Raw genomic sequence first — 25,541 nt, 5'->3', positions numbered from 1 at the left:
GATTAAAAAAAAAAAAAGAAAAAGCCCTAATGCTTTAACTCTTTCTGATGAAATAAGTAACAGCCTTGACCTCCAGACTCAGATCTCCCACTTTAGGCAGGAAACTTCCACTTGGCTGTCCCGCAACGGTAAGTCAAGATGGGCGAAGCAGAGTTCTTCATCTCTGCCCCAAATCCTGCTCCTCCTTCTGACCTCCTTGTTTTTGCCTGTGGCATCATCATTCACCCCATCTCCCTGTTTAGCACTTTGGGGTTATAATTGGCCTTTCCTCCCCCTCACCTCTCACACCTACTATATCTCTCAGTTGCCAGGTCCTCCTGGTATGGTCTCTTTACCATCTCTCACCTTGGTCCCCTCCTGTCTGTTCGCACTGCTAACACTCTAGATCCGGCCTCATTTCCAGTCCCCTAGCCCAGAGGTGTCCAACTTACCACCAGAACCAGATTAAAATGTAATTGGGAAATGGAAAAATCCTCTCTTCCCTGGTATTTAAGTCCTCCACAATCTGGCACCCTGCCATCCTTGCAACTGTCTTGTACTCCTCCTCCCGGACTCTTTCCTCTTCCCTATACAAAGTCCATGCTTCCATAGTGTATGTTTTGACCTTTTTGATCCCTGTATCTGAAATGTCCTCCCTTTCTTCAGGCTACACTTATATCCTTGTCTCCACGTTTCCAGCTCCAGGAAGTCTTCCTGGATTGCTGCCCCACCTACTGTAATGACCTCTGTCCCCAGACTTCACATTGCCCCCAGTTTTGTGATACTCTAATAGGCATTTATCACATGATGCTGAGTATTTCTATCTGGGCTGGTGTCTCAGTCCTTCCTCAATGATCTGCCTCCCCTAAGTCTCTCCCCACCTCATCAGCCCTCCCTCACTCAAATCAAAGTCAACTGCAAGTCATGTCATCATTTCCCTGACGTCATGGTCCTCTTCTAGAATGAAGGACAAACACAACAATAACCCCGCCTCATCCATCCTTAATAGAGTCACCAAAGAGATTTTTCTTTAAAACACAGACCTGACCATATCATAGCCCTCCTCAGTATTAACTCCAGTGGTTTTCTATTGCCTCTAGGATAGAAGATTAACCTCTGGCTCACTTTGAAGGCCATATACAATCTGGACCCATCTTCCATACTCATTGGCTATTCCTTTCCCTCCGAACTTTGTAATCCAGCCAAGCTAGTCTTCTTCCTGTTCGTGGCCTAAGACACTCCATCTTCTCTTGCCATCCCCTACAACGACTGCCCCTCTACCTGGAATGCACTCCTTCCCATCTCCATTTGGTACAATTCCCCTCTTCCTTCAAGACACAGCTCTAAGTCCCAACATATGAAGCCTCCTCTGATCCCAACTGCTGGGGCCTCCCATCCCCACCTTGTTGTTCGGTTGTTTCTGTGTGAGTCACTTCAGTTTGCTCTTCTCTAAAATGAGGGGGTTGGCCTCTTGAGGTCCTTTCCAGTTTGAGCTAGATGAGCCCATGAATAAAGGATAACCAGTAACTTTTCCATTGGAGAGTTTAGAAAGCACCAAGGGAGGTCCCCAGGATCCTTCCTCACCAAACCCAGGATCCAACATTTCAGTGGATTCCTACTCTGACTCATAGATGTGGATAGGCCCTCCTTAATACAGATTTCAACTCATCCAGGCTTTCTCCTCCTGGATGCACCTTAATCAGGTCCTTCCTGGTAGGATTGATCTAATAGGTTGAGGGTCTGACCCCTTTTCAGAATCATGAAAATAAAACAGACCGGGTTGCAAAGGAAATCAATTCCATTGAAACATTGTCAACATACTAAGAAAACAAGTTCTCAGACCCCAGATGAAGAACCCCTGGGATGAGGCACTTTCCTTCATACAGACAGCAGGAATTCACAGAGGAGGAATTAAAAACCGTTCAAGGGAGAGAGCCCAGTCTTACCAAACTTGTGTTTGGCTGGTGTGGCAAGGACAGTGGTCCAGGGGTGTTGAGATAAAAGCTCTCTGGCTTGGACGTGCCAGACAGAGGACCATCCAGCCTCTGTTTGAATAATAAAATAACAATAGCTAGATATTAATAATATAATATAAATAATAGCTATTTATAGCATCTTCTAAGGTTTTCATGTATATGTTAACTTATTTGGTCCTCACAACAACCTTGTTAGTAGGCCTGCAGTAGAGGGATCTGGATATCTCCCAAGGCCTCCCATCCCACTTAGGGCCTTCTCAGTAACTGTTTTCTTTCCCAAGCAAAGCAAGCCTAGTTCCTCTCCCCTGTGACAGTCCTTCAAACATCTGAAGACAGAGATCACATCCTCTCTACTAAATCTTGTCTACTCTAGGATAAATATTCCAGCTTCTTTCAATTGCTCTTTGTAAGCCCTGGCTCTGAGTCTTCTTGTCTACTGGGGTTGTGACCCTGGGCATCTCTCTGAGCCTGAGGCCACTCTCTAACACTAAACTGCAGAAAAGGGGAAGACCTAAATTGGCAGAGAATGTTCAGCATCAGTGAAACCACAGGCCCAGTCTATAGTGGCTCCTGCCCTCCTCCTCCCTAACAGCCTCGTATCAAAACCACAAGGACCAGCTAGGCAATTGACACAATTTTAAAAAATGATTAAAATGGAGCAAAAATACATTTTAATAAAATAATTTAATCTGATAATTTTAATTACTTAACACTTAAAATGAAATATTTCAATTATTTAAGAATAATTTAATAAAATAATTTAAACTTAATTCTCCTTTCTGTCCACATCCACATGAAACACAAAGAATTATAAGCAGATATTATAATTTTGCCTTGAAAGAAAATTTTTATTCTGTTCCCTTTATTTTCTTTGCCTTTGTCAATAGGCAACCACAGCTTCGTGAAGCTTACATGAAAAACTAGTTACATTTGAGTTGACACAGCTTGATCCTTCAAAGTATTCTTAAAATCAGGATTATTTTGCATGATGATAATAACAGCTAGAATTTAAAAGGTGCTTTTTTTTTAAAGGTTTGCAAAGGTCTTTCCAAATATCTCATTTAATTCTCACAAAGACCCTGGGAGGCAGGTGTTATTGTTACCCCATTTTTACAGCAGAGGAATCTGGGACATTAAGTTAAGTGACTTGCCCAGGATGATACAGCTAGGATGTATCTGAGGCTGGATTTGATCTCAGATCTTCCTGCCTCCAGGCCTGGCACTCTAGCCACTGGGCCACATGGATTGTGATCTGCCTGGGTTGGGACCATTCTGAACTGATGGGATCACAGACCCATTGGAGAACTTATTCTGCATGAATTTATTCTATACATACTGCTATCTGTGTATGTTTTCTGCCCTGTGAGAGTGGAAGCCTCTTGAGAGGGGGGATGGAACAATTCTCCATCTCTGTTTCCTAGCACAGGGCCCAGCACGTAGTAGGCTCTTACTAAGTGCTTGCTGATGACCAGAAATGAGGCTAACCTTCATTGTCAACCTTCCTGCCTTCAGTCTTTCCTTTCACATAGGTACCAAAAGTAACCTCCCCTTCTGGCCAGCTCTGCCAAGCCCCTTCGTTCTCTCCTTCCCCCATGATTCAATTCTCCCTATAGAAATGCAGACTCCTGAGCTGGGCACTGAAGGCCCTCCAAGGTTTGCTCCCAGCCTCACTCCAGTCTCTGATGTCATTAGCATTTTGGTCAGCCATGTCCCACTGGTGACTCACTGGGAGCCTGGAGTCCTTTAAGACCTTTGGGGCCTTTTTCACATGAACTGCTGTCTAGCTGGGTCTTCTCTGCCTGCCAGCAGCACCTCAAGTGCATTAATTGCACAGCCCTTGGATCTCCAGCCCCGGATCCACGGATCTGGCTGGGGTTCAGGTGTGGGGGTGGAGTAATGACGAGGGTGAGCAGCAGATGGCTCGAGTTTCCAGGCAGAATACAGGCACATTCCCCTTCCCTCCCACATCTCATTCCACCCCTCCTCCCCTCCTGCTTTTACTAGCGAAGCACACAGCTCAAGAGGCCTGGATCCAGTCCCCTGAAATGAAGCCCTTTGGCAGGGAAGGCCCATGAGCTTCCTGACAAAGGAGTCCCAAAGACGGGGATCCCAAGCCTTCTCCACAAGAGGAAATGCCTTCTAGTGTTTATTTCTGGAAAGGTGTCGCCTTTAAAAATATTCTCCTCCTTAAAAAAGTCTCTAGGAGAAAATATCAAGTAGTCTGGCATTCAAGGTTTTCCATAATCTGGCTCCAAGAGGACCCCCATCAGACATTCCACATTCTACGCCGACTGGCCCATTAGATAGATGCTCTCTGAAATCGGCATGCTGTCTGCAGCCTCCCAGCTTTTGTAGACGGGTTCCTTGTTCCTACAGCACAGACCCCTCCTCACTTCTCCCTCTTAGATGACAGCTTCCTTTAAGGTTCAGGGACCATCTCCTCCAGGAAGCCTGCCTCAATTCCCCTAGTGATTAACGGATTGTCGCTTCTCAAGTTTTCCAAGGCCACTTTGTCCAATTATTTCTTTTCTCTCCATCCTTCCCTCCCCTGCAACACACTTATCTGTGAACATTTTTGCCTCTCTCTCTCTAGCTCCCCACTTCTGCAGGCCTCTGTAGAAGTCTAACTCCCTGAAGGATAAGCCTTTTATTTTTCATCTTTGCGTCTCAAGTGCCTAGCACCGTGTCTCCGGCACAGAAGGAAGCACAGGGTTATGGGATTAAGGGTGTTGTAAAAGGCTATTGAGCAGGCCAGTGACATCCATGCCCCTCTCTCTTCCCTTACAACAAACTCAAAGGAAAGGACAATGTTTTTAAAAGACATTATCCAATTCAGTCCTAAACTCCAGAACTGAATCTCAGGACAATTTCCACTTGGAGATGATTCAGTCTAACTACCCCATTCTTCAGATGAGGGAACTGAGGCCCAGGAAGGTGAAGACAGTAAAAGAGACAAGATCTGGGATCTGACCCCTGGTCCTCTGACTCCATATTCAGTGGGAATGTGTTTGGATAAGCGTTTATTGATGTATTTTTTTTCACATCACCATAATTTCCCCCAGAATCCCTCTCCCTTATCCAGTGTGTTTCACACATACCAAGCTGAGGTTTTATTTAGTGTTAGGGTTAGTTACAGCTAGGAATGGAGCTGGGAGTTCAGATTAGGGCTCAACAGGGGTGAGAATGAAGGTGAAGGTTAAGGCAATCCTCCCAGAATTTTGATTTAGGGCTGGAAGGACGTTTAGATCTTTCCTAGGATGACAGAATGAACTTAGGGACCATCTAGTTCAAGTTGTTTTACAGATGGGGAAACTAAGGCCCAGAGGAAGAACTTGACTTGTCCGAGGTCACGGCTACCGAGCAGCAGCCCCAGGTTTTCGGGGGTTCACATTCAGGGTTCTTTCCACCACATTCTTGCCACTGTCTACCCGGCTCATTAAGCAGTCAACAAAATCCTTTAGGGGATTTACATGGCTGTGTTTTTCTGAGATGTGACTAATAAACCTTCCCTTCAGACGGAAGGATAAACTCACACTATTTCTTGTTCCCCAAATTCTAACTGCTGGGGAATCATCGCCACTAGGTTTCCTGGTACCGGGTGGAGAATCGTATCCTCTCGACTGGAGGAAACTTACCGGCAACGGGATGAACTACTGACCAGTCAAACAAGCTGGGAGGGAGGGCACAGGAGAAGCAGTGGTTGGGTGGGTGGATAACTTAAAACCAGAGGAGCAAGAAGAAATGAGGCTTGGGGGAGGGGCAGACTGAACTGCTATAAAGCAGAGGGGGTGGGGATGGGAAGACACATTTGTCTGGGTCTTTGGGATTGGGTTCTTGGCAATGGTTCCCAAGAAATGGAAAGGGTGTCATTCAGTCTTCCAAATGTGGGGGTGTGGTTAGTCTTTATCTAATAGAATTTCCTGAGGGCAGGGACTGTGCCTAGCACACAGCAGGCATTTAATAAATGCTTGTTCATTAATAGATTGATTACAGGCAGAAAATATAGATGAGAACACTGAATTCAGAGAAGTGCAAAGGCAGAGGGGCTGTGATGGAACACATCCAGAGTGGTATTGTTGAAAGATTGTTGGATTTGGAGTCAGAGGTCTTAGGTTCAAATCTTGACTGCCATCAGCTTATCAGTGTGACCTTGGTCAGGTCACATTCTGTCTTTGGGCCTAGTTTCCTTGTTGGCAGGAGATGTTGGACTGGGTGGCCTGTGAATTCTCTCTTACCTATGATCCTGTGAAAAATGGGAGAAGTGGAAGTCCTAGGTTCCAGCCTTACTCTTAGCCATTAATTTGCCATGTGATCTTGGAAAAAAAAACAAACAAACCACTTTCCATCTCTAGGCCTCGGTTTTATCATCTGAAAAATTCGGAAATTGGCCCAGATGATCCCTACGATCTCTTCCAGCCCATATCATCCAATGTCAAGGAGCCATTTTGACTCCAAGGATTCCATGATGTCACTGCCTCCTTGGGACTCTTTCTTAGGACACCTATTTAAAAGGTGGCCTGCAAATGGAAGAAAGGATTGGGGTGAGGACTGGCCAGATCAAATTGTGAACTAGGAGAAGTCAGTTACTTGTGCTGTTACTTTGTCCCCTTTCCCCTCCCAAACTCAGGGAACTAGTAACTAGGGTAGAGTATGTGGGGCTTTACTCTAGGACACCAAATTTGAAGGGTGCTTTCCGCAGTATAGAAATATTAAAGTGTTAATAGCTACTCAGTGAGAAAAATCAGTCGAATGAGTTGAAGGCTTGCCTTTGACACACACTGGCTGTTTGAACGTGGGTAAGGCGCTAAACCGATCCGTGCTCTGGGTAGCTCTTTGCAGAGAAGGAACCAACCTGGATTGGTAAGAGGTTGTTCCTTCTACTACTGAAATCTCAGATCTAGTCCCTATCCTGAAAGAGCTGTAGAATTGATATAGAGCTTTAAGGTTTCTGTTTATCTCATTGGATTCTTACAACAACCCTTAGGTGTGATTTTAAGCCTCATTTAACAGATGAGGAAGTAAGGCACAGAGGGGTTAAGCGAATTGCCCAAGGTCTCCCAGCTATTAAGTATCTGTAGCAACATTTGAACTCAGGTCTTTCTGACTCCCACATTTAGCACTTGACCCACGGTGCCACTTAGCTCCCAAGGAGTTAAAATTGGAAGCTGCCAAGATGGCAGGCTGGAGAGAACTCCTCTCCCAGCCTCCCCTGCTGCTCCCTCTCCCAACTGCAAGCAGGGCACAATGCGTATCTGGTTCTAGTCTGAGAGGCACTGGGACTGACTGCAAGGGCCACTGGACTCAGGGTCAGAAGACATGGGTTTGAGTCCTGACTGCTGCTTCTCACACTTCACCTTCTCTGTAAATGGAAGGTTTAGGGAGAGACAATTTCTAGGCAGCAGCCATGATGCTTCCCAGCTTCCAAATTATATTATAATTATCATCATCATAGTTAAGGCTCATTTGCAAAGTGGCTCACAACCTTTATCTCATTAGAGTCTCATGTCTTCCCGGTGAGGCGGGTCCTGTAGCTGTCATTATCCCCACTTTACAGATGAGAAAACGGAGGCACAGAGTTCAAGCAACTTTGTAATAACAGCCCACATTTGTTTGGTGTGGGTTTTCTTTTTTTGGCATGGACCTGTAATTCCCTTTGTATAGGAAACTCCCATAGGATCAAAGAACCCTAGATCTTGAGCTGGAAGGGGCCTCAGAGGCTATGTAGCCCAAATCCCTCATTTTACAGATGAGGAAACTGAGGCCTGGAGAAGCTGAGCAATGTTTCTAGGGTCACATAGTAAGCATTGAAGGTGAGAGTTTCATATTGATTTTCCTGACTCTGACCCTTGTTCTCTCCCTGCTGCACCTTACTCTTCCTCTACCAATTCCTACAACTCTTAGGAGAATATCTTGGGGACATACAGTTCAGTGCTTCTGTGTCTGGGCTCTCTGTCCCTGAACTGCTCTTTGTGAATCCAAGTCACTGGGCCAAGATGAACTAAATCTCCAGGTGCTGAAAGCAATGTATGAATGTATGCTAAGCCTCTGTAGGTGATCTCAAAATCCAGAAGGGGGTTTATAGGACTGGAGATGTAGAGATGTTGACAAAAAGGGTGATGCTTGGAAACTAAGTCAATGAGCTTGACTTCCACTCCTGGAAAGATTTGAGGCTGTATTATTAAAGGGATGGCTAGTAAACATTTCGAAAAGGAAGCGGTGATCATGCAGAATCCACATGGCAGGGTCATCAAGAACAGGTGATGCCAAATAGGAACTGATAGAATGAAGTGAGTGGAAAGACCAGGAAGACAAGATCCCCAGTAACTACAGTCATGAAAATGGAAGGAATCCTGAGCAAAGCAGAATCCTGATATAATGACCAATCATGGTCCTTGAGAATAGGCAATGAAAAAGACTTCCCATCTCTTGGAAGAGAGCGGGGCTACATGTATAGAGTGTTGCATACACTATCAGTCAGGATGCTTTTTCTTTGTTACAAGGTAGGATTCACAATGAGGTGGGGAGGGGTGGAAAGAAGACTTTATATCTCGAAATGATGGATATAAAAGCAAAAGCCATCAATGAAACTTAAAAAAATAATAGATTATTTCAGGGTAATTTCATTTCCTTTTTTGGGGGGGTCAGGACTGCTAAACTGGCAGATCAGGGAAAGTTTACAGGCATAATTTATCGAGTTTTCAGCAAAACATTTGAAAAAGTCCTTCTTGATCTCACTGGAGACATGGGCCAGCAGATGGTACTGAAAGGTATATTCAGAATTACTTGAATGACCAGTGGTGGTTGTTCAAGAATTTCAGTCACGCCTGACTCTTCTGACCCCATTAGGGGTTTTCTTGGCAGAGATAATGGTTTGCCTTTTCCATCTCCAGCTCATTTGACAGATAAGGAAACTGAGGCAAACAGATTAAGTGACTAGGCTAGGGTCATAAAGCTTATAACTGTGGCCAGTATTGAACTTAGGGCTTCCTGACTTCCGGCCCAGCATCTAGCTGCCCTTGAATGCCCAGACCTGAAAGGTATTCCCGCACTGATGTTATCTAAGAGGGGGAGGTGATTATGGCAGGGTGACTCAGGGATGTTGGTCTTATGCTATTGGATATTTCTCATCAATGAAAAAAAATATTGGCGTTCTGTTTCTACAATCTACAGCTGAGACCAAACTGAGAAGGAGAGAGTTCAGACCCTGGATGACCCAGCCCAGAGCTGAAAAGACCTTGCCAGGCTTGGCCTAGGTTTGATTCCCAGCTCTGCAGCTGGCTGACCTAGGAAACTTCCTCTTTCTTTAAATGAGCGAGCTTGGCTACAGGACTTCCAGCCTCCCTTCTGGCTCCAAATCTACAAATCTTAAGACCTATGAATAATCAGCCAAATCGAGTCCACTCCCCATAGTGTACAAGGTGCTAAACATTGGAAACAAGAGAAATGGAAAGATGGCTCTTGCCCTCAAGGAGCTTCCATTCTAATGTGAAGCACGGATATAAGGGATAGGAAAAACAGGGTTGGGGTGGGGGAGAAGAATAGGTACCAGGCAGAAGAGCATGATAGAGATATCCAGAAGAGTACAGCTGGCTGGGAAATGAAGAGATCTAATAAAAAATATGACATTTAATAGGGATAAATGTAAAGTCCCACATGGGGTTCAAAAATTGGAAAAGTACAAGAAGGGTAGGAACAGCTAACCAATAGTTAATGCGAAAATGGCAGGGAGACTTAGACTCAAAGCAAAATATAAGCTAAGAGTGTGGCACCGTGATGTGGCCACCAAAACCCCAAAATTGTTGGCCACAGTTGGCAGAGACAGAAACGTCCTGTCTGGAATGAGGGGGCGATGCTTCTGCAGTACTTGGCCTACTTCCTCTCAGGGTGACCTCATTCCCTATGGCTGTTTCTACACCAGGGCCTCAGCCTATGAAGAATTCTTGGGAATATTTACTTCCCTTTAGCCGATTTGTGACTTGAATGGGTCAGGACAAGAATGGGAAGTGTTAGGGAGCCATGGTGGAGTGAAGAGGAAGGATGGCAGGGCTGTGTTCCATAGGTGGGTACATCTCTGTAGGGATCTGCTCCCACACACTGAGACACAGCCCTCAAAGCTACTCACTGATTTTTAGCTTGGCCTCTGATTAGTCCAATCAAGGAAAGCCAAACCTACTTTGACAGGCACTAGTCTCTGGTTTATACCTTACTGTTTGGTCGCTTCTGTTTGTAAGAACGTTGGGTAGAATGTAAGCTCCCGAAGGTAGGCATTCTTAGCACTGAGCACATAGGAAACACTTAAGAAATGCCAGCTGAATAGAATTGAAGTGAATATAGCCACTGGTTATCAAAGGATTCCTGAGTCCCAGGAGGCTGGCTTTAATGGAGGGAGAAGACTACTTGGTAATTAGCACCTACCAAGTGGTTGTGGGTGAATGTGGTTTCTACAGGGCTTGATGGTACTTGCTGAGTCTGATCCCTTAAGAAATTTAACCCTCTCCTCTCCTCTCCCCTCCCATCTCACTTCCCATCCACGTTTTTACAGGACTGATTTGGGAAAAAAGGGTTTGCTAGACCAAAGGGTACCTTAGCCAGCTTCTGTCCTAAGGACTCCAAACATTCAGTAGTTAAAGAACCTTTTCTTTGCAGGTGGAGGACCCAGGTTCAAATCTCCCTCCGACAAATACTACCTGGATGACTTTAGACAACCATCCTCAGTTTCCTCATTTGTAAAATGAGGGGGCTGGGCTAGTTGGGCTCTAGAGCAATGATCCCCGTGGCTTAAGGAGGTTTATGGGCATAAACATACCTGATGCTATAATATCTGATACTATAACTGACAGTAGCAATAAGAAGGAGCTTGGTTTATTACTCTGCAGTTGTGCTTTGAAAACATTATCTAATTAGACTCTCACTAATCCCAGGAGGTAGGCAGGGCAGGAATCATTCCCATGGGATACTGGGGGAAACTGAGGGACTGAGAAATTAGGCGACTTGCCCCAGCGAGTTAGTGGCTGAACCAGCTCTTGGGCCAGATTGAGAAATCAGCCTAGGAATTACAGCCAGAGAAAGGGCACTGTCAGAACTTGTCTGCTCGTGATTTTCGTGGTATTTTCCTTAGGGCAGTGTGGCAAGGTGGGAAATCTGCTGGCCTTGGAGTCTCAGAAACTCAAGGCTTGAAAGGCACCTCTGATACCTATGAGCTGTGGTATTGTGGGTAAGTGGTGTGACAAACGGCACTTCTCCCAGTAGTGGGTAGAGGGCTGGCTCGGGAGCCAGGGAGACCTGCCATGGGCACCTATCAGACAGAGAAAAGTAGCCCAGCCTCTAAGTGTCCCTACCTGGGGTGGTGAACCTGCAGCTCGAGGCCACATGTGGCCCTCCTGGTCCTCAGGTAGGGCCCTTTGACTGAATCCGATTTGTTCTGTGAAGTTTGGATTCAGTAAAAGGGCCCTACTTGAGGACCCGAAGGGACATATGTGACCTTGAGGCTGCAGGTTCTCAACCCCTGCCCTAGACCAACCCCTCCAAGACTCTGAGTCACAGACAGTTATGGAGCTGTGCTGATGGAGGTAGTTCCCATGCTGGGAGCTCCTCACCCGGGTCCCATCAGTGGTCTGGACCAAATCAGGAGCTTCTCAGGCTGTTTGGTGGATGTGCACGGGGACAACCTTGCAAATGCTTCCTTCTTATGGACATGCCAATTAATATTAATTAACCCTCTGAACCTATGTTTCCCAAGCATTCCGCCTTCAAATTCCTCTGGAAAACTTCTAATCTTCTGGGAGGCTTTGCTGCCTGTGTGTTCCTCAATTCCAAGGATTCTGCAGGGATGCCTGGGATTTTTTAGGCTGCTATCCTGCCCATCCGCCTATTTTAGGCCCAAAGCTTCTGAGTTCATTTACTCTCTTGCTCAGAAATGCTGCTAGCTTATCCCTGGCACCCCATACATCTAAAGAATGGTCCACAGCTGGCCAAGTCAGCTCATTTCTGGACAGCAGTGGATGCCTGGATGAAATAAGGGTGCACTAAACTTACCCTGGGCAGCTGGGTGGCACAGGGAATAGAGCGCTGGGCCTGGAGTCAGGAAAATCTGAGTTCAGATCTGGCTTCAGACACTTCCTAACTGTGCGACCTTGGGCAAGTCACTTACCCCTGTTGCCTCAGTTTCCTCATCTGTCAAATGAGCTGGAGAAGGAAATGGCAAACCATTCCAATAATTGTGCCAAGAAACCCCAGATGAGCCAGCCCACAGAGAGTTGCACACAACTGAACAACAGGAATCTTAGCCTCTCCTCACTCCTAACCCTGCCATTGGAGCTGGGAGAGGGTCTGGAACAAGCAATTTCCTCCAGCTCACATGTTTATTAGTAGCCAAGGCTCTCAGGCCCTTCTCACCTCTTCCTGAGACTCTGGCAATGGCTTCCTCCCTGGTCTCCCTTCTTCAAGTGTTTTTCTGCTCTGGTCTGTTGTCTACGAGTGGCCAAAGTGACATCCCCAAAGGATGGGTCTGATAAACCCTAAACCTAGGATCCACGTCATGCTCATACTCAGTAAATGCCTCAGTTTGTCATTTAAAGCCCTTTACAACCTGCCCCAACCTATCTTTTCAGCCTTATTTAGTATATCCCTCCCTTCCATGATCTCTACTGTCCAGCCAACGTCCATGTGACTATTCCTCCAACAGGACATTCCATTTCCTACCACCACCCCTTTGTCTAGCTCATACCCTATGCCTGGGGGGCGATCCTTTCTCATCTCTTCCTCAAGGAATCCCTAGCTTCTTCCAGAGCTTATCTTGAGGGCTGCTGTCTGTAAGGGCTTTTTCCTGGACCTCTGACCTACTTTGGACTTGGCTTTGTGTATGGTTTTTCTTGTCTATGTCCTCGTGTCTCCTCTAAAGACTTGAAGCTTCTTGAGAGGAGGGGCTCTTTCATTTCTCTGGCTCCCCAGTGCCTTGGACATAGTAGGGATGCTGCCTTGACTATGTAAAGCAAGGACCAGAGCTGGAAGGGAGCTCAGACGTCATCTAGGCCAACTCCCTCATTTTACAGACGAGGAAACTGAGGTCCCAGGGACACTGCCCAAGGTCCCCCAAGCAGAGTCAGAGGTGGGACCTCTGGGGCCGGGATGAAGTCAGCAGCTGCTTAGGATGCACCAAGCAGGGTGGGCAATGAGGGACCCTTTTCCACTTGACTTCTCATACATACACTTTGTGGGTGTGGGGGACAGGCAGACAGTTCTGCCCGACGATGAATGTAGGCATTAATTTGGTGAAAAGTCAAGTTTCGTGTTCTCTGATGAAGGCCCAGAGCTGGAGGGAGGGAGTGGTGGGAACATGGGGGATGGGAGGGGGTACCCAACTATGCCCTATCCTGCCCTGTCCGCCTCAGCTCAGCAGATGGAGGAAACATGTCCAGTCCAGGATAAGGAGGCTCTGGTGCCCTGTTCTTCCCCTCCCCCACCAGAAAACATCGAAAGGCCTGGCCATGTGTTGAGGAACAAATGCTTGGCCCTTTGAAAATGTGAAGCAGCCGGGTAGCAGCTGTGACCTTGTGGCTTCTGCAAATCAACATGAATCCCGGCAGCAGGCAGGCCTGGAGCCGGCGCCTGGAAGCCAGCCCCCATCCCCCCCCCCCCAAGGCTGCTGCCACTCACTCACCACCTGTTTTAAGATATGCTTAAAATGAAAAAGGGGGGTGGGGAATGGGGGCAGGCTAGTGGGTGAGTGAGGTCTGGGCCTGGCAGCATCAGCACCAACCCTTCGAGGGAGCTGGGCTTTGGGTGGCTGAGCCTCCATCAGGGAGGAGGGAGGCTGCTGGCAGCTTCGACTATAAATAGAGGCTTTCCCTGAGCAGGCAGGCAGGCAGGCATTGTGGCCTGGCAGCCCAGGGAGCTGCTGCCCCCACCAACACTGACTCTGTCCGCGCCTCAGCCCCCAGAGGGCCTGGCCAGACACTGACCGTATTTTTCATTAAACAGCTCCTTCACTTGCTCCCGGAGAATCACCTTCTCCCCAAGTCGGTTGGCATCGTCTTCATCTGCAGAAACAAAGAGAGGGGGGGTGAGAGACCAGGCAGGCCCTTGGGCAAGGGGTGCCCCGCTCTGTCAGGAGCCAGCCAGGCCCGAGGGGAAGGGTGCCCTGCTCTGTCGGGAGCCCGCCAGGCCCGAGGGGAAGGGCGCCTCGCTCTGTCGGGAGCCGACCAGGCCCGAGGGGAAGGGTGCCCTGCTCTGTCAGGAGCCGGCCAGGCTTGAGGGGAAGGGCCCCCGGCTCTGTCAGGAGCTGGCCAGGCTTGAGGGGAAGGGCACCTCGCTCTGTCAGGAGCCGACCAGGCCCAAGGGGAAGGGCTTTCCACTTTGTCAGGAGCCAGCCAGGCTGCTAGCTGGTGTCATCATCTTTACAAGGTGGAGATGGTTAAAGGGAAGAGCCCATCATCTGTCTCCCCCCTCCCCCAAATAAATCTGATTGCCCTACTTGAGGGAGTGAAGGAAGCATCAGAAAGAGGCTAAAGTAGGAACCAACCTGCCCTTTCCAGCATTAGCCTCAGCACCACACAATCATGACTACTAAGCTGGAAGAGAACCCAGAATCCAGAACCCACTGAGTCCAACCCCCCTCATTTTACAGGTAAGGAAACTGAGGCCCATGGAAGTGAAGTGACTTGGGATCACAGACAAAGAGCTGAAGAGGACCTCAGAGGCCTTTAGTCCAAGCGCACCATTTTCCAGATGAGGACACCGAGGACCAGGGAGATTATTAGGGTCATAGATCTCAGAGGCCATTGAGTCTGACTCCCTCATTTTCCAGATCAGGACACTGAGGCTGAGAGCGCCCATGGATCAGTCAGGGTCACAGAGCAGGTCAGTCCCCACGTGGTCTCAGCCCCCCAGCTCGGCCTAGAGCTCTGTCTCTCTCAGGAAGTCCCTGGAACCCAGGAGAATAAAGGACGGGGTGGAGCCTGCCAGGGAGCCGCCTGGCCTGGCCTCTGCAGCAAGCCCAGGAGGTCATCTCTCCAGGCAGTGCACAGGAGCATCCATCCTCCTCGGCCCCCTAGTGGGGACTTTTTGCTCCTAAAACCCCTAAAGAAATCTGATCTTCCTCCCAAGGAAATCCCATCTCACCCGAATGGCCCCATCAGGCTTTTCTGGAAGCGGCTGCCTGGGCCCCGATGCCTTTTCTTTTGTTCCCCTACGCGCCACTCCCCTTCCATGGCGGGAGGGTTTCCGAGTAGCTGCTCCCCAGGGACGGATGGCTCTGAAATCTGCCAAAGCAGGAAGGCCTGGAGGCCGATGGGGAGGAAATTCCTGCCTCTGATTTCTCCTCCCAGTAGCTGAGTTGAACTGATTATAGGCCAGAGTTATGCCTTACAGGAAGGGTGGAAAAAGCACTGGGTTGGGAGGCCAAGGGCCTGGGTTCAAATCCTGCTTTCCTCCCTGCCTGACCCTGGCCAAGTCATTGAACTTTGTTGAGCTTCAGTCTCTTTCTTTATAAAATGAGGGGGCCTGGACTAGGTGGCCTCTCAGGTCCTTTGTGACCATGGGCAAGATACTTAAATTCACTGGGCCTCAGTTTCCTCTCTCTGTAAAATGAAGGGTTGGACTAGATCAAAGGTTCCCTTCTAGATTTAAATCTAGGATTTCCGGACCTGGGTTCAAATCTAGCTCTGCTATCCATTGCCTGGGTGACCATGGGCCACTTCCTTAGTTTCCTCACCTGTAAAATTAAAGGGTTGGTTACATCTTAGCACGTGGGTAGGGATGGAGTAAAAGGCACTTGTTGCCACTGGCAAGAACAGGAAGCTATGTAGTGCTACAGACAGAGTGCTAGGCTTGCAGTCGGGAACATCTGAGTGCGAATCTCACCTCAGACACCTACTAGCTGTATGACTCTAGGCCAGTCATTTCACCTGCTTGCCTCAGTTTTCTCATCTGTAAGAAGGGTATTAGAATAATAGCACCTATTTCACAGGGTTGTTTATGAGGGTCAAACGAGGTAACATGTAAAATGCTTTTCAATAACCCTTGAAGTGACCTACAAATAGTAATTATTATTATAACTGACAGCAACAATAAACTTGACTTTGTAGAAGGAGAGAGAGCCAGCCCTGCTCACACACCTTTGATGATACACTGTTGCTCACCAGATAGTCTAAATTCTTTCGTACGTCATTCAAGGCCCTTTCCCAGCTTGCCTCCAAATGACACTTCCAGACTTAGCTGTCCTCAGTCCCTTATGTGTCAGACTGGTTACTATTCCTTGAAAACAGAGCCGTAAGTAGGAATCTTGATGCCGGGGGCAAGCAGCGTGAGATGTACAGGCACTGTCCCATGGTGGAGGAGACAGAGACATAAGTAGCTTTGGGATTAGAGGACCTGGATTCAAATTCCTTCCTCTACCACCACTGTGTGACCTTGGAACAGTTTCTAACTTCCTGTAGAAAATGAAGGAGTTTGGACCCTGAGGTCCCTTTTGGCTCTATATCTAGGATAAGGTCAACAGGAAGGAAAAAGAAAGGTGGTGGTAGGAAGGAGCTCAACCCAATACCATCCAGCAGTTTCCAATTTTCACTAACCAGTCTTGCTATTTCATGACCTCGATTCTTCTTTCTTCTCCCTGCCAAGCATCTGACCTCATCTCCTTTTCCATTTTCCCTTTAGGTCATGTCTTTTTCCATTAGAATATAAGTTCCATGAGGACAAGGACTGTATTTTTGGCTTATATTTATTTCCCCAGAGCTTAGCACAATGTCTGGCAGTGTGCCTCAGTGCATGCCGAGAGCTTAATAAATGATCTATTTATCCATCTACCTCGCTAACTAGGCGCTAAGCTCTGTTGTTTTTTAGCTGCTCAGGGACTGCCAAGAGCTGTCGGAGCTTCCAGATTCAAGTGTCCTCTAAATGTGAAACCCTGGGGCAATACCTTACTCTGTTATTCCCGGTGACAGATCTGCCTGGATATGCCAAGCACATTTCTGTTTCCAGACTTTCCATTCTCTGCCTCTCTGTCCTTCAAAACCCAGATAAAATCCCATCTCCTCCAGGAAGCTCCCTTGACCACTCCTTAGTTCATTTAGATTCCCAATTTGTAACATTCATCCGGCACTTATCACCCACAGCTTCACTTTTCTTTTCCTGTGGTTATGTCTGTCCTATCCAGAGTCTTCACTGGGGTAATGGATAGATCTGGCTTTGGAATCAGGAAGACCTGGGTTCTATTCCTGTCTCTGACACATAACGGCCGTGTGACTCTGGGCAAGTTACAAGTTACTTAACCTTTCAGTGTGTAGGCAACTCTCAAAGGCTGTGTCCCATATGGATAAAATCACAGATCTGCCCTCCTCCCCCCAAAAAGAGTTCCATCCACATCTAGGTTGTGAGTTAGGTTTCAGTCTCAGCTTGCTACAAACTCACTGTATGACCTTGAGTGAGTCACTTAGTTTCCTTTGTTTCCTGAGTTGTAAAATGAAGGAAAAGGACTAGTTGGTTTCTAAACGTTCTGTTGGCTCTGACTTTCTATATCCTCTATAGTGTCCATCTACAGGTTGAACACATAGCTGTTGCTCAGTAAGGACTTGTTGATTGGGTAACTGACAGGAGGGCCAAGGACACATTCCCGAAAAGACTATAGAAGATGGCCAGTGGGGTATACTAGGCAGGAATCAGGGTTGAATGACCTTCCCCAAGAAGGAAATGAAACTTGGGGAAGGGTCTTCCAATCAGTGAAGCTCTTCCCCTATTCCCAAGAGAAATTTCCTTGGACCCAACACAAAAGGGTGAAGGAGCTTATTCTAAGTTTCCAAAGCCTGCTTCCTGACTTCACTTAGCTCCTGGGGCATGTGGATACAAGTTCGCTGGCAGAGTTCTATTATTGCTAGTATATTAATAATAACGATAAAAATTTAAAAATAATTAAAATGTTCTCTTCCTAGGTGGTTCTGCGAGCTGCCATCTCCTCATTCCCCAGTGTAACTCTGCTGGCAGTCTGGGCCTGGATCTCCTTCCAATGCCTCTTATCTGGGCCCCACTGAGGTATATCAGGCTATCTGACAAGGGATCTGGATGAGAGCCAGCCTGGCGCAGTGGAATCAGTTTGGGCAAGGAGCTGACTAGCTCCATAATTAACTAGCTTTTGGTAAGTCTCTCTTTCTCTGAGCCTCGGTTTCCTCATCTGTAACATGGGGATGTGGACACCTGTCTGGAGGATCCAATGAGCTAGCAGCTCTCGTTTTCATAGTGCTTTAAGACTTACAGAGAGCCTCTCTCCCAACAGCCCCTGGGATTGCTTAGGCCCAGAGAATCAGAGACCTGCACCAGAGGCCAGCTGGTCCAACCCCCCTCATTTCACAGATGAGGAAACTGAGGCAAACAGGGTGAAGTGACTTGTCCAGGGTCACACAGCTAGTCAGTGTCTGAGGATGGATTTGAACTCAGGAAGAGGAATCTTCCTGCCTCCAAGCCCAGCACTCCACCCACCCTGTCATCTAGCTGCCCTACTATCACAGAGGTAAGTATTAAAGGTGAGATTTGAATCCAAATCTTCTGACTCCAGAGTCAGTGCTCTTTCTACTGAACTACACTGCCTCTGACAAGTATTCATTCAATAAACATTTATTAAGAATCTACTGTGTACCAGGTGCCGGGCTGGGCCCTGAGGATACAGAAACAAAAAGGAGCTTACAGTGTAACAGGCCAAAACACATACACAGATAAGTAAATACAATGTAGCACATCCACAAAGCAAATCGGAGTAATTGCAGGTGGGGGGAGGGGTTCGTGGAATCAGGAAAGGAGGGAATGTCTGAGGTGAGCTTGGAAGGAAACTAGAGGGGGAGGGGTGGAGGAGGGTGCACCAGGCATAGGGGACAGCCTGTACAAAGGTGCGGAGATAGGAGATGGAACATTAAGAACAGGCACTAGCAGGGAGGCCAGTGTGGATGGAACAGAGAGTGTGTGGGGGGGGAAATCAATTGTAATAAGAGTGAAGAAAAGGGTGGGGTGCCTTCAGCTTGTGCAAGCCAAAGAGGGGAGCTTATATTTACCCTGGAGGGAGAAAGGAGTCCCTGGACCCTGGAAAGCTGAGGAGTGACATGGTCAGAGTGTAACAATTCCATTTTACAGATTAGGAAACTCAGGCTCAGAGGAACAAAATGACTCTAAGGACACAGAGCTAGGAAGTGGCACTAGCCAGTCCCTTCAACCAGACTTCTCAGGGGCAGGGACCAAATTCATGCTTCTCCATGACTTACTGAAATGAGTTAAATGTGAATGAACATGAATGAGCAGGACAAGAGGGGACTCCACCTCCTGGGGCTTTCACGGAACCAAAGAACATTAGAACTGAAAGGGTCCTTCCAATACCGAGAGTCAGAGTTAGATAGAATCTTAGACCATAGAATGTCAACGCTGGATAGGACCTTAGAACAAAATTTCAGAGTTAAGTGGAACCTTAGAACACAATATCATAACTGGAAGGATCCTTACACAGAATGTCGACCAGAAAGGTACTCTAGAACACAGATTTTCAGAGCTGGATGGAACCTTAGAACATGGAAAGTCAGAGCTTGAAAAGCCCCTAGAAGACAGAATGCCAGAGCTGGCCAGAACCTTGGAACACAAAGTGTCAGAGACAGAAAAGACCTCAGAGCATGGAACGTCAGAGGGAACCTAGATCAGAGGATGTCAGAGAAGCCTTGGAGGCCATGGTCTCAACCCCTCGTCTGATAGAGGATGAGCATGAGCCCTAGAGTGACCCCTGGCATCCTGCCTAAAAGGAAGTACACCCAGAGGCAGATGACGAAAGACACACATGTAGAGGAAGTGGTGTCTCCTTGTCCCTCGCCTCCTACTTTTATAGGATCATAGGATTTAGAGTGAGAAGGACCCTCAAAGGGATCTAGTCCAATCCCTTCAGTTTACAGATGAGGAAACTGAGGTCCGCAGGAAGGGACTTGCTCAGGGTCACTCAAAGAGTAAAGACCAAGGTCAGGATTTGAACTCAGTGCTTCTGATCCCATGTCCCAGGCTCTGTCCCTATGTCTCACAGCTTCTCTCTTGACTCGGAGATTGTCTTGGTTCCCACATACCAACGCACTCTCTTCCTTTTCTCCACGGAGTCGCCGGTGGCCCAGCGGATAGAGCTCTACCCTGGTCCTGGAGTCAGGAAGACCCGAGTTCAAGTCCAGTAGCACAAACTTACTAGCCGTGTGACCCTAGGTAAATCATTTAACCTCTCCCGGCCTCAGTTTCCTCAACTGTAAAATGGAGCTAATAACGGCCTCTACCTCCCAGGGTTCTTGGGAAGATCAAATGAGAGAATATTTACGTAAAGTATTTAGCGTAGTGTCTGGCGCATAGTAGGTGCTATATCTGGCGCATAGTAGGTGCTATATCTGGCACATAGTAGGTGCTATATCCGGCACACAGTAGGTGCTATATAAAGGCCCATTCCTTTTCCTACTCTTTGCTAGCTCGGACTTCAGAAGAACCACATCTGAGCAGATTCACACTTGGCTGAACTCACAGAAGCCGTCATGAGTGAGCCAGGACGATCTCTGGGCAGACAACAGGAGGAAATCTTCCCAGCAACCTCAAGAGGGAAAGATAAGATTGTAAGGCTGGCTCCACTGTGTGACCCTACCCCTCCTTTGGGCACTGGCCTCTGGATGGGTCGAATGAGGGAGCCGGACCGGATGATCCTAAGGCCCCTCCCAGACCTGCTATTCGATGATCCCAGGGCAAAACCACGCGGAGGAACAGAGAAAAAAAACAAGGAATGAGGGAAATGGTCAGTGGGTTTGTTCAACGGTGTGGTCTGGGGGCAGCCTCACAGAAGAGACAGAGCCGGCCCTGGGCTGAAGTCCCGCCTGGGACCGTTACTAGCTGCAGGACCAACCTCCGAGTGCTTCAGGAAACGCTCTAGGACAGGTGTGGATCTCCACCGGCGGAGGGATTTTCCTAGCTGGGATTCCCCACGGCCGTGCAATCAGAGGCCTGGATTCAAAATAAATAAGCAAAAAAGGGTACTCCCTTCCAGGACTGCAATGGGGTTCAAATGAAAGGTTTCTATAGCGCTTTACAAACTTGAAAGGGGCGTATAAACACTGGCCATTGTTATCACTTGGAGAGGAAATGGAGTGAACCCGGGACCAGCAGGAAGGTGTCCTAGGGTCATGGCACCAGGCTTTGGAATTTTGCTCCCGATCCCCTTTGGCCGGATGTGCCTCTCGGCGCCTTCCTGGGTCCTGGGTTCAACTGTTTTCTCTTTCTGGGGAACTTCTTCATCAGCTGACCCGAATGGCTATGCCTCTAGCTGGGACTTCTTCATCTTTTTCCACCGACCCCTTCAGACCCCATGGTCCTGACCCACAGTGTAAGAAGCACTGTGGGAAGTCTATAGAAAGAAAGGGGAAGGGCGTGGACTGAGCCGTATGTATGTGGGGGGTCTTTTTGGGGGATGGTTGACTTTTCCTGATATTCATTTGGAATAAACAAATTCATCCATTGTTCCAAGTTCTTAAACCAGCCCAACCCTTGGTGGGCATCCTTCGCTTGTCCAACAAATACAGTGGAAAGAGGGTTTGTTTCTGGAGTATGAAGGTCGGAATCACCTTGGCTGCCCAGTCAGCTGACTCCATCCTGAGCTCCTTCGGCCCAGCCTCAGGAGCCTGGATGGAAGAACTCATCCCTTTCGGCCCGGAGGCATACATGGACCACAAGTACTAGGACAGCCCTAGGCCACCTGCCTGCCGGCTTGGGCTTGCTGCTCTCTGCATTTACAAGCTTGGGTCAGTTTCCATGATGCATGTTTTATGAACTTCTCTTCCCTTTAACCAAGAGGTTTCGATGGTTGTTACTGTATCTCCTGCCAAGGTAAGCCAGGGCAAGAGAGTCCCCTCCTTTGTCTTTTCTCCTCGTGCATTCCTGCATTTCTGCCATCCCTCAGACTCAGCTCAGCTGAAGCCAGGAGGGACCTGAGGCAGTCACCCAATCATAGAGGCCTAGCGGGTCCTTAGAGGCCACTAGTCTAGTATTACTGACGGGCAAAGTGAAGCTGGGGATGCTGTGTGGAACACCTGGGACCACAAAGGTCACAGGATCATCGACTAAGAGCTGGGAGGGACCATAGACAACATTGAGTCTGAACCCCTCACGTTCCGGATGAGGAAACAGAAGTCTAGGAGGCTTTGGAATATGCTGCTCTCACCCAGGATTTGAACCCAGGTCCTCAGATTCCATTTCAAGGACCTTTTCCGCTTTCCCACGCTGCCCCCTCTTCCAGGCAGCCTTCCCATTTTCCCCTTCTCCTAGACGGGAATGATTGGGAAACGTCACGGAACACTGGAAAGAAGCACTGGATCTGGAGTCAGAGGACCTGTTCAAATCCCAGTTTTTTCACTTATTAGCTGTGTGGTCTTGGGCAAATCTCTTCACATCTCTGGGTCTCAGTTTCTTCATTTGTTGAATGAGGGGGCCTGGAGCAGATGAGCCCTAGGTTCCTTCCAGCTCCATGTCTATGATCCTCTATCCTTTGAGAGCCTCTTGGGAGCTCAAACAGGGCCTAGGTCCTCCTGCCAAGACCACCGGTCTCTTAAGGAGTCAGGGAGGTGCTGCTTCCGGTGGACTGCTGGCAGTTTGTGGGATGGAGGTACACTGAGCATGGATTAACTAGGTCATCTCCTCTCTCGTGTTGACTGACTTAGTGATGGTTAGCGGGCACCCAGAGACACGGGAAGTGGGAGGAGGGACTGATGGGAAAAGGAGAGGGAGAGGGAGAGGGAAAGGAAAGGGTGTGTGTGTGTGTGTGTGTATGAGAGAGAGAGAGTGGTGTGTAAATGTGTAGTGCATATATGTAGTATGTGTGTGAGTGTAGTGCACATGTGTGTATAGAGCATGTTGTGCGTGTGTGTGTGTGTGTGTGTGTGTGTGTAGGAGAGGCCCTGAGTGGGCAGATGAGCCCCCAAATCTGAGAGCAGCCTGCCCCCGCCTAGGGCCCCCCTGCTGTGCTACATACCATCGGTAGGAGCGTAAGCTTTTCCCAAGGCTGTAATCCGTCTAGGGGCTAGGGCACAAATTAAAAGAGAGAGAGAGAGACAGTGAGTGGGGCGCTCCAGTTTCCTGTCCTCTCCTCGCTGCCTGCCGTGGGCACTGAGCTGCAGCTGTGGGGCCTGAGCTGTTCTGGGAAATCAGATTTCAATCTTGCTCCTGAAGGGGCTAGGGAAGGTGCTGGGAGGGAGAGAGGCCTCAGGGTCTGACTCTGGCAGCTGAGGCAGACGCCTACACTGCAGAGAAGGGGGCCGAAGGCTCGTGGGGCCCCCACCCCTCTCCGTTTTCAGGTGGCATATGTCTCTTTGTGGTGCGGCCCAGTGAGAGATGGAACCTTGGGCAGGAGGCTGGAAGACCTGGGGTCTAACAAGCTTTGTTATCCTGGGCCTGGGGGCTTGGGGAGGGATCCCTCAGCGCCTCAGTTTCTTCAGCTGTAAGATAAGGATAACAATGCTTGACTCACAGAGGATCAGATGAGGCCCCACAGGCAGAAAAGCCACCATTTACCCCAGGTTGGGAAGGACTAGGCTGGTTTGGTATATATAGAGGGCCAGGGGGCAGCCTGAGCCAGAGGCCCGATAATGAAGCGACAGAATGGCAGGGAGGAGAGCAAGCCAGTGAACTGCCAGGCTCGGAGGTGGGGGGTGGGGGCATCGCCAGGGAAATGGGGAGTGAAGGGTGGTACAAGCTGGCACATGTCACCAGAACGGAGCAGGGAGATAAAACTGAAGAGCGAGAAAGCCTCAGATGTCATGTTGGGTTTCTGATTAAGTCAAGAGGTCAGAGGAACTGATCTCTAAGACTCTGAGATTCCTCTTTTCTTCTCCTCTTCTTTCTTCTCCCCTTCCCTTCTCCTCTCCTCTCCCCTCCTTTCTTCTCTTTCTTTTTTCCTCCCTTCTCTCCTCTCCCCTCCCTTTCTCTCCTCTCCCCTCCCTTTCTCTCCTCTCCCCTTCCCTTCTCTCTCCTCCCCTCCCTTTCTCTCTTCCATTCTTCTCTCCCCTCCCTTTCTCTCCTCTCCCCTCCCTTCTTTCCTCTCCCCTCCCTTTTTTTCCTCCCTTCTTCTCTCCTCTCCCCTCCCTTTTTCTCCTCCCTTCTTCTCTCCTCTCCCCTCCCTTTCTCTCCCCTCCCATCTCTTTCTCTCTCCTCTCCCCTCCTTTCTTCTCCTCTCCCTTCGCCTTTCCCCTCTTCTTTCCTTTCCCCTGCCCTTCTCTCTTTCCTCTTTTCTCCTCTTCTTTTTCTTTCTCTCCTATTCCCTCTCTGTTTCTCCTTCCTTCTTCTCTCCTCCCCCCTCCCTTTCTCTCCTCCCCCATCCCCCTGCACCCTGGGGAGAGCCGTGGGGAGCAGTGTTCACAAGGGCCCATGGCAGACATGCTATTATACATGTTAGAGTTTTGAAAAATTTAATTTTTTTCAATTAACAAAAATCGATTTTCTCGTGTGCTTTAGATTAAGGCTGAAAGGAGTGTTTCGAGATCGTCAGCCCCTGATTTTAGAGCAGAGAACAGAGGCACAGAGGGCAGTGACTCGCCCCAGCTTCCACAGGCAGGGAAATAATTGAGCTGGGATTCGAAGCCAGGCCCCCGGCCTCCAGATCTAGCTCTCCTCCCTCTCCGGCGGCCTCCAGCACGCACCTCCTCGTCCCAGAGTCCCTCTGCAGGGAAATCTGTGCCTGACGAAAAAGGCCAAATCATCTCCGCGGTGGAAACAAGCTGGCACCCAATCTGAGATCCAAATGAGGACGGAAAGGAAAAAACCCATGCAAATGGCCCCCACTGTTGACCTGCATTTGATGTCCCCGGGGGGGCCTCAGGGAGGCCCAGGGCTTCTTGCTAGAATCACACCTGCCTTTTCCGTTGAAGATGAACCCCAAAATCAAGGTCCTAGAAAGGACCTTGGAGGTCATGTGATTTTATAGACCAGGAAACTGAGGCAAAGTCCAACAGTAAGTTAACTTGCTGTGTGACCTTGTGCAAGTCACTCCCCTCCTACAGGTTTCAGCTTCTGTCCTTAGAAAAATGGGCATGATCCCCTCCATTATGATGCTAAGACAACCCCCCTGCCCAGATTTTGGTCTCAGCACCAACCTTCACAATGGTCGGGTGGGAGAGGATATGACTGTTCCCGAGTAAGGCCCACTGCTCCCAGCATTCCTAACTCCTTTCTGGACGTGGCTTTGGGGTTGGATTATGAACCAGAGCCGGGATTAGAACCCAGGTCTTCTGAGTTTTGGAACAAGCTGCGTGTCCCCCATTAGACAACTAAACCAACCTATTTTACAGAGGAGCTAAGTGAAGTCCAGAGGGGGGAGTGATTTACCCCCGGTGATTCAGCTGACACCCAGGCCAGGTCAGTGAATGAGGATGATAAAAGTAACAGTTGATACTTAGGGAGTCCTTTAAGGTGGTCACAGATCCGGAGCTGAAGGGGGCTCCAGAAGCCAATGAGGAAACTGAGGCCAGAAGGGTTACAGGATGACGGATTTAGAGCTGGAATGGACCTCGGGGACACATGCCCCAACCCCCTCATTTTGCAAACAGGGAAACTGAG

At 48.6% G+C, this 25,541-nt stretch overlaps 1 protein-coding gene across 2 annotated transcripts in view; it reads right to left on the bottom strand.

The window, feature by feature from the left end:
- Positions 1-25,541, bottom strand: part of GTF2IRD1 (GTF2I repeat domain containing 1) — a 139,475-nt gene that overhangs the window by 11,591 nt on the left and 102,343 nt on the right. The window contains exons 23-24 of one of the 2 annotated variants that reach the window (XM_036767162.1): positions 22,963-23,010; positions 13,916-13,993 (exon numbers count right to left, since the gene is read on the bottom strand). In XM_036767162.1, coding sequence (XP_036623057.1) covers positions 13,916-13,993; positions 22,963-23,010 — 126 coding nt within the window. The remainder of the gene's footprint in view (positions 1-13,915; positions 13,994-22,962; positions 23,011-25,541) is intronic. The other variant, XM_036767163.1, reaches the window with a different exon arrangement.

This window comes from Trichosurus vulpecula, chromosome 7 (assembly GCF_011100635.1).
Source record: "Trichosurus vulpecula isolate mTriVul1 chromosome 7, mTriVul1.pri, whole genome shotgun sequence".
Lineage (NCBI taxonomy): Eukaryota > Metazoa > Chordata > Mammalia > Diprotodontia > Phalangeridae > Trichosurus > Trichosurus vulpecula.
Note: the sequence above shows the minus strand (reverse complement) of the source record. Positions and strands in the feature narration are given on the sequence as shown.